We start from the raw sequence: 9149 nt of genomic DNA, 5'->3' as shown, positions 1-9149 counted from the left end.
AATTCAGTGTTTGCCATTTTGTCCCCTGCACCCACTCCCTTCATGCAATCTAGTCAGAATGGCCCTTCTGGGGCATGGGTCCTCAGTCTAAGCCAAGGGAGGCTCTTATCTAAGAGAGTCCAGAGGTAATAACTCTTGTTTTTCTGCTAATGTTTTGTTTATTACTAAGGACCTGTTTAAAAGTAGGGGGGTAAGGAGGAGCCATGTTAAGGTGTGAGCAGTGAGAGGCAAGAGAGCCTCTGTGTTCCTGAGAGCAGTCTTGTACTATTCTGCAGTCAGGTGAACTGACTGGGGGCTCTAGTCATTCCAGTAGAAGATGAGTGCCTGGTGATTCAAACAAACATTTCCTCCCTAACCCCAGGAAAGCTGGCTCTAGAAGATTGGGATCAATACTGAATATTTACATGTTGCATTTACTTTTTTTTTTTTAATAAAAAAAGTGTATCTATATAAAATAATACAAAACAAATACCCTACTGGGGTTTCTAGTGGCGAGAAGTGTGGAATACCACCAAACAAAAACAACAGACAGAAACATAAAGGAAAAGAACGGATGGAGGCACAGAGCTACCAGAAAAAAAAAGATAAAATGGCTATAGGAATCCTCATACATCAATAATAAACCTAAATAGTCAAAGAAGATTTAGAACCTGTCATTGTCAAACTCTTACAAAAAATGGAAGAGGCAATACTTCCTAACACATTCTATGAGGCCAATATAACCCTGATACCAAAATCTGGCAAAGATAATGCAAAAAAAGAAAATACAGACCAATATCTCTAATGAATACAGATGCAGAAATTCTAAACAAAATACTGGCAAATCAAATACAATAGTACATCCAAAAAATAATACATTACGATCAAGTGGGGTTCATTCCAGGGTCTCAAGGATGGTTCAACATACGCAAAACAATCAACGTAATACACATAACCAAAAGCAAGAATAAATATCATATGACCTTATCAATAGATGCAGAAAAAGCATTTGATAAGATACAACATCATTTATGATTAAAACATTCAATAAAACAGGAGTAGAAGGAAAGGCCATAATAAAAGCCATATATGATAACACCTCAACATAATAAAGGACATATATGATAAAACCTCAGCTACTCTCATACTCAATGGTGAAAAATTAAAAGCTTTTCCTCTAAGATCAGGAACAAGACAAGGATGTCCACTCTCACCACTCTTATTCACCATAGTGCTGGAAGTCCTAGCCAGAGCAATAAGGCAAGGTAAAGAAATAAAAAGCATCCAAATAGCGAAGGAAGAAGTCAAACTGTCACTTTTTGTGGACAACATTCAGAAAAAGAAATGAAAAGAAAAACACACAAAAAAACCCAACAAACCCAATTCCTTTTGTAATTGCAACCAAAAGCATAAAGTCCCTAGTAATAAACATAACAAAGAATGTGAAAGGCCTATATATTGAAAATTACAAAGCATTATTTAAAAGCAATTGAAAAAGACACAACAAAATAGAAAAATATTCTGTGTTCATGGAAGGGAAGAATCAACATAAATGGCCATATTGCCCAAAGCAATATACAGATTTAATGCAATCCCCATCAAAATCCCAATGTCATGTTTTTAAGAAGTAGAATGAGAAGTCATCAGATTTGTATGGAACCACAAAAGACCCCCAAAAGCCAAAGCAATCCTGAGATAAAAGAACAAAGCTGGAGGTAACACACTACCTGACTTCAAATTATACTATAGAATTACAATAATCAAAACAGCATGGTATTGGCAGAGAACAGACACAGATCAATGGAACAGAATAGAGAGCCCAGCTATAAAATCACATGTATATGGATAGATAAATTTCGACAAAGGAGCCAGAAACACACAATGGAGTAAAGACAGTCTCTTCAATAAATGGTGCTGTGAAAACTTGAGAAAGTGGTCCCAATATAAGGTGATCTTCCCAGTCCCACCTTCTTTCACCTCCTTACTACTACCAGACCTGAGGCCCTGAACCTAACTGTCCCCTATATTTGGGCTCCTGAGCATTAAAGAGAAAAAACCAACATGATATAGAAAAATGTTAGTTACATGCAAACAAGTGGTTAGAACAAGATGGAACTTGGAGACTTTGTAGAAAATAGGTCTACCTTTCATCTACCTTTCATCTAGTGCCAATATTCCACCTTTGTGTGGAAATTACCGAAAAATCGGTACAGCAGTCTAGTAGGGTTAAGAGTGAAACATGGAACCAGACTCTGATTTGCACTCTTTTGTGGTATTACATAAATTTCCCTAGAAAAAGTGCTCAGTAAGTAATCTGTTTTGCTAATCTACAGAAATGTTACTGCCCCACAAATGCTGACAGCATTCTGCTTGGGCTTATCCTATCTAATAAAGAGGGAATATGCAAATTCACCATCACACCATCACAAAGATGGCGGCACCCACAGCGGAGGTGGGGTTTCCATAATACAAGATAGCTGCGCTCACAGTGGAGGCGGGGTTTCTGTAACACAAAATGGCTGCACCCACAGCAGAGGCTGAGTTCCTATAACAAGCCTTAACGAGCAATCAGCGGGGACCTGAGGCTGTGTGGTGCTGGGCTGGGGCAGGAGACCTGAGGCTGCACCTCCCCTGGGCCGGGGCAGGGGACCTGAGGCTGCACCCCCCCTCCCCCGCCCTGGCACCAGGCCAAGGGACCTCAGGCTGCACCTCTTGTCCTGTACGGCTTGACGGGGGACCTCAGGCCACGACCCCCACCCGGCGGGGCTTGATGGGGGACCTCAGGCCGTGCCCCCCACCCTGGCACCGGACTGGGGGACCTGAGGCTGTGCCCCCTACCCCGTGGGGCTTGACAAGGGTGGGGCCAGCTGGGACTGGATCTCGCCCAATGGGGTGGGCCAGGTGGGTCTGGGTCTCAGGCGATTTTGAGGTGCCACGGGTAGGCAGGGACTTAGCTCTGGGTCCCGTGGTGTACCCCAGACTCTGACAGGAGGAAGATTTTCATATACAATTTACTAATTTTCTTTCATCTCTGACACTTCTATTATAGAGAAAGGGCAAACAGCAATATTAAAATATTCCCTCTAATTAATCCCCTTTTAATATGCACGAATTTCATGCACCGGGCCACTAGTAGATTATAAAATTCCCACCCAATTTACAAAGAACTATCTGGGGAGGGTACTCCAAGTATTTTATTCCTAACTCTCCTGAAAATATAAAGTATACTAGAAAGGAAGGATGAGATAGTGTTTTACCTGTGTGTGTTCGTAGGTGTTTCTTTAGTTGAGACACGTCCATGAATTTGCGATGGCAGTGGTTGCATTCCGGTAATGAGTGGCCTTGTCGCAACAATAAAAAAAGTGTCAGTGCCTCTTCCCGCCATCTTGGAGCCCTGGAGGCCTGCTGGGAACAGGACTTCTATAACGACAAATACGTCTGGAAGGCTGTGGGCCAAGGCCATTTTTGCCAGCTATAAGTGGGGTCTCCAGACCCAGAGGGAACACACAGCTCTTAAAACTGAAGGTGCTTGTGCTCGACCTGAAACTGAACTCTCTCTGGGCAAGAGATGTGCCTATGTGTGCAAAACAGAAAACAACAGTGACACCTGCTGGCCAACCGGACAAAACCAGAGTCGCCTGGGGAAGGTAACTCACGCCATGGAAACAGTGGCAAGGTTCGTGCTAAATTCCAAAGCAACCTTCCTGCTAAGGCCAGTGGACACAGCACCTGTGTAACGCGGTACCCCTCGTGGATTTAGACTTATTGGAAAGTAAATAAATAAAATAGATTTGTTCTCTTGGAATAAAAACAGTGTTAGTGCATATATGCTCTTCCTGCATTTCTTCAGAGATTTGTGTTACAACAATTTCCTCAAAGATAACCACTTTAAATATGGTACTTTAATAAAACCTAATAATTTTCATATTAATTTGGTAACAGTTAAAATTTCCTCTGCATTTCAATTTACTGCTTCCTAAGAAAGCTGGGACCCTTCCAATCTTCCTAAGTATAATCTCCTTTTCCCCTTGAAGCACTGGTACACTGTGGCCAATTAATCTCAAATGACTCCCAACCTCCCATTCATTTCTTATGGGTTGTCAGGAAAAAAAGGCCAGTAGGTGGAGCTAGGTTGGAGAAAGTCTGGACGACAGCTATGGGGTAGTGACATCTCTCTCCAGGCACCACTAACAATTAATCCACTGGCACCTCACAGTCAAGCTGCACTTTTGAAAGGTACTAATTTGTAGGGTTTCTGTGAGTGGCACCAAAACTATGGAATAAAAATTAAACACAAACCACAAGGTAGTGAGAATAAACACAAGAACATCTAATTTAGATGGCTTTTAAGGCTTTTTCCTGAATACTAATTTATCTTCTATAATATAAACCCAGTGTTTCAGAAATAATTTTTATTTGCATTTCTCCCCCACCAATCCAAATTTTCTCTCACTTTATTGTACCTGTATGGACTCGGTAATGGCTCTTTAGTTGTCTTTTCTGGCTGAAATATTTTCCACACTGATCACAGGTAAAAGACTTCTGTCCTGCCAAATAAAAAACAAAACACTAAAACATGCAAAAAACTATAAAGAACTAGAATGCTCATTAATATGGTAAATATCATAGTGGGCACAGGTCCCCATTTTCTACAAATGATACAAGTGACTTGTCTACAAACCCATGCCTTCAGAGTCTACCCCAGTAACATACATGTTACAAAGGCATGGAAGACAATGGGGAGTGGTGGAGACTGGGGTAGAACTGGAGAATTCAAGTGTGCCCCAAAGGCATCTGAAGTAAAATAATTCCAAGTTCTGGTGGTTAAACGAAATACATCTGCAGCCAGTTTATAATAAGTCCTCGCTAAGGCTCAATGCTGTGCAGAACTGTAAACTTCACTCTAACAAAAGCATAATTGTTGTTCAATGACACCATGCAGGAAACGGCACCAGCCTGGGGGGAGACTAGTTAGATCACGGTAATGCCCACCCGGGGAATGGGAACCTGGTGCCCTCCTGTGCAAGCCCGGCTACCTGAGTGCAGGCTCATGTGCTCCAGCAGCGAGTGCTTGGTGGTGAGAGCCTTGCTGCACACAGTGCAGGTGTATGGCCGCTCGCCTGTGTGAATCCGGCTGTGGACCTGTAGGGAGTGCTTCTGGGTAAAGCCTTTTCCACACTCATTGCATTTGAAAGGTCGCTCCCCTAGAATAAGAGCCCCAGAAAATTGTATAAGCAAGAATCTGCACATCTTTCTGTTCACTCGCAAATTAAAGTAACAATAAAGGGATTTCTCTTAAAAGGCACACATCCAAAAGGCCAATGAACTGGAGAAACAGTATCAGCAATACAATTTTGCAAGCTGAAACAGATGAATCGGATGGCAGCAGTGAGGAATGTCGAGATACAACCTAGTTTTGAAGACAGAGCCTCCAATAAGACTTAGGAATTGGTGGCACCTGTTCTCTCTGAACATGGGGGTAAGGAGGATAAGTGACAGTCTATTTCAAAGGTGCTTAGACCCCTCAGATTCAGTCTCCTACCCCACGGAGCCAGGAGACCGGCCCTCTCCTCAAAAGAAGACGGAGACTGCTCTCCATAGAGGGTAAAGCAAAGGGTCTCTGGACTAGAGGTCTCCCAGGCCAGTGGAGTAGGACGACCACAGGGAGAACAGGTCAAACTTTGTGTTTGAGATGATGAGACACCTCCACCCCCCTCCCCCGCCAGCCTTCTTCTCCCTCCTGCTCTAGATCCTGGCAGCAAGGAGCCTATAGCCTCCAGGTGGGAGAGTGGAAAGTCTTTGCCTACAATGTAAAAGAGCCCAAGGTAAGAGAGCATCAGCAAGGAAGTGGGGGCCAGCCACGCCACCCCCAGCAAGGCTGTTTTCTACAGGCCTTCTCCATACTTGCAGAGTTGCCAGTAGCTTTTAGAAAACCATTCTTACAAAACGATGTTTTTAAATCATCATTTAAAGAAGGCCTCCAGTAGTTGAAACAGATGCCAAAGAAGAAGAAAAAAGGCAACGTGCAGAACACAGAAACTGCCTAAGGTGAAGAAAATGTTAAAACCTAACAAATAAGTAAATGTTATTATTAACATGCTCAGAGGTAAGATATTACACTGTGAAACAAAGAGAAAGAACTCTAATACAAAAAAGAATTTAGAGAAAAATAAGCACCTAGAAGCAAAAAACATAAAAGTAGAAACACACACACATACACACACGCACACACACACACGCACGCACGCACGCACACACATGCGCGCGCGCGGAAATTTCCCTAGGTGGAAATAGGAGAAAAAAAGGTAAGGAAATTAGAGGATGGGTTCAGGAGGTTCAACAATCAGAGACCAGGAGTTCCAAAAGGGAGCAGAGAAAACAGAGAGGAGAAATCACCTATGAAATAATTCCAGGAAACTTTCTGGAACTGAGAGTTATGAGTTTAAGAGAGACCCATTCTAATGTGATTCACTGGAAACTCTCTGAATACTGGGCAAAAGGGAAGATCCTATGTGCTATTTTCCTTAAAAGATCTCGTAGAACTACCTAACTCTTTAAACTATGCTGTATTACAGTTCAACAAGTATTCCTCAAGTGTCAACTTTGTTCAAAGAACCAGAATTCAGGGTTCTCATCGATCTTGAAAACACCAAATCTCCAGACAATTAAATCAGAATCTCGGGGCCCAGGCACTGGTAGTTTTAGAAGTTCCCTCGGTGATTCTAAGGAGCAGCCAGGTTCAGAACCACAGTCAGAACTACTGGGTCAGATGACAGCAAACTGCTGGATGACAGAAGACTTACGCATCAGTCCTATACATAAGCTTACAATTAAGTTAAAGGGTATTTAAGTGGTACTACAATCAAATCCAAAGCAGAATGAGTTAGGTAGGTGTATGTATGAGAGAGGGTTCAAATGAAGAAGGGATTTCTGGCTAGGGCTACATTGTCCAATACAATGACCATTTAAATGACTTAAGATAAAATTAAAAATTCAGTTTCTTAGTCACACCACATGTTAAGTGCTCAAAATCCATGTGGCTAGTGGCCACCACTATATCTGATGATGATATTCCCATCATCACTGAAGGGTCTCTTCAGTACTGGGCTAGCGGGACCAGAAAGAAGAGATTTACAGCTAAATGGCTGAGTGAGAAAGCTGTCCACACAGACCAAAAGCATAGCTATGGTCAAGAGGAGGAATGTTCAAGAGTCAGAAAGCAGATGCATTTGGCTAGAGTTCGATACCTGAATATTATACCCTGGAAGCAACAACAATAAATAAGAGGCTCTGGAATCAGACTGCCTGAGTTCAAATCCCAGCTCTGTCACTACATGGGTAACCTGGGCCAGTTAAGCTTTCTAAGACTTGGTCTCTTCATCTGTATAATGGGGATAATATAACCTCTCTCACAGGACTGTTGTGAGAACTAAATGCAGTTACACGTGTAAGGGCTTTATTACAATGCCCATGACCTAGAAGTTGCACAATAAATGAAAACTATTATTATCATTACTACTCCAAAACACATTCCAATAAGCTGTGAAAGTATAATTACCCGTGTGGCTCCTCTGGTGGATTGCTAAAAAGTGATTGTACTTGAAGACTTTGCCACAGTCTTTACAACGGGCCTCAGGGCCAATGGGGCGCTTTCTCCTTCCACAGACCCTCTTGGCTGACCCCTGATCTTCTTCATCCCCAACAAGTTTGTAATCTCTCAGTTTGATGGATCTCTGAATCCTCCGCTTGCTGTACCGAGTCTGGTGGTCCTGCCCATCTTGGGTCTTAGGATCACAGTTCTCATCTTTTTCAGCGGGAGTTCCCTCCCCTCTACCTGGCTCACAAGCAGGCTCAGATTCTTCTATTTCTTTCGCTACGGTCTGTTCATTCAGTACCCCACTGTCTCCCTCTTTAACCGCAGAGTTTTGTCTGTTCTGAACTGAGTTGTTCACTCTCAGCTGTATTTCTTCCTCCGCAGCCAGTTCCGATTTCCCCTCTGGCAAACTGTTGACTTTTCTTGGTCTTCCCCGTTTCCGCTTCGGCGGATCATTTTTCTTATTAGAAATAACCACCACTGGAGCACCAGCTGTGTTCAACGTCGCTGGCTTTGGGGAGCTATGGTTATTCTGAAAGTCCGTGTAAGCCTTTACCAGGTCGTAGACTTTTAAGAATTGAGCAGTCGCCAGGATTTGTTCTGTACTCTTCTCACTGGCCTGGAGATAACCCGTGTAGATAAACTCCAGCAGGATACCAAATGTGTCGGCCACCATGCCCTCCAGCATATAAATGGACTGGCCGATCTCCCCCTCTTCAGCAAACATCATGGAGAAGTATTCACTACTGGCCGCCAGTAAGGCTTTGTGGGCCCGGAAATGCACATTCTCCACGATTAAAGTGATGTCACAGAGAAAGCCCTTCTTCCTCTGGTCCTCCAAGCTGGCCAGGACAGCGTCACTGTGAGTGCCTGAGTGCACAACAAGCTGCCCGGGAGGCTCTGCTGCTGCTTCTGCCATTTTCTTTGGAAACCAAGAAGCATGAAGTCTGAAACAAGAAAACAATGTTTAAAGAGGGGGCAGCACTAGCAAGGCAAAGCCCACACCAAACCAACCTGCTATTCACTTCACCTTGCTAACTGACACTCACTACTGACCATTTGTAAGTCTATGTAAAAACCCAGCTTTGGGCCCTGGCCGGCTTGGCTCAGTGGACAGCGCGTCAGCCTGCGGACTGAGCGGTCCTGGGTTCGATTCTGGCCAAGGGCACATGCCTGGGTTGCAGACTCGATCCCCAGTGGGGGGCATGCAGAAGGCGGCCGATCAATGATTCTCTCTCATTCATGCTGAACCATTATCTAGCTGGGCCAATACATGTTACCCCTCGGGGTCTGTTTTCCCCTTTGCAAAATGAAGGGATTGGGATCAATCACCCTGAAAGTCCTTCCCGGCACTCACTTTCCATAGTTGCACAAACATCAGAATGAGAACTAGTGTCTCGATTTCACAGAGTATGAGCCATTTAGTTCTGTGAAAACAAACAGGAAAAGGGCAAAGAAGACGTGCATGTGCGAAGTGAATTGGGGGGTGGAGGGGTAGTTGCACTTAAATAATAATGCCGGAGGCGGGCCTCGCTTCCGAAGGGCTGCGTGGGACGCCCAAGGCTGGCGCCAGGCG

The 9149-nt window shown here is 43.8% G+C and overlaps 1 protein-coding gene across 10 annotated transcripts in view; it reads right to left on the bottom strand.

Moving 5' to 3' along the window:
* ZBTB24 (zinc finger and BTB domain containing 24) overlaps positions 1 to 8514 on the bottom strand; it is a 20034-nt gene extending 11520 nt beyond the window's left edge. For 2 of the 10 annotated variants that reach the window (XM_015572754.1, XM_006777192.2), the window contains exons 1-4: positions 7538 to 8513; positions 5016 to 5183; positions 4443 to 4526; positions 3237 to 3399 (exon numbers count right to left, since the gene is read on the bottom strand). In XM_015572754.1, coding sequence (XP_015428240.1) covers positions 3237 to 3399; positions 4443 to 4526; positions 5016 to 5183; positions 7538 to 8492 — 1370 coding nt within the window. In that variant the 5' untranslated portion in view covers positions 8493 to 8513. Of the gene's footprint in view, positions 1 to 3236; positions 3400 to 4442; positions 4527 to 5015; positions 5184 to 7537 lie in introns of those variants that run through there. The other 8 variants (XM_006777190.2, XM_015572756.1, XM_015572757.1 and 5 more) reach the window with 8 other exon arrangements.
* Between the last annotated feature and the right edge of the window lie 635 nt (positions 8515 to 9149).

This window comes from Myotis davidii, unplaced genomic scaffold, assembly GCF_000327345.1.
Source record: "Myotis davidii unplaced genomic scaffold, ASM32734v1 scaffold68, whole genome shotgun sequence".
NCBI lineage: Eukaryota > Metazoa > Chordata > Mammalia > Chiroptera > Vespertilionidae > Myotis > Myotis davidii.
Note: the sequence above shows the minus strand (reverse complement) of the source record. Positions and strands in the feature narration are given on the sequence as shown.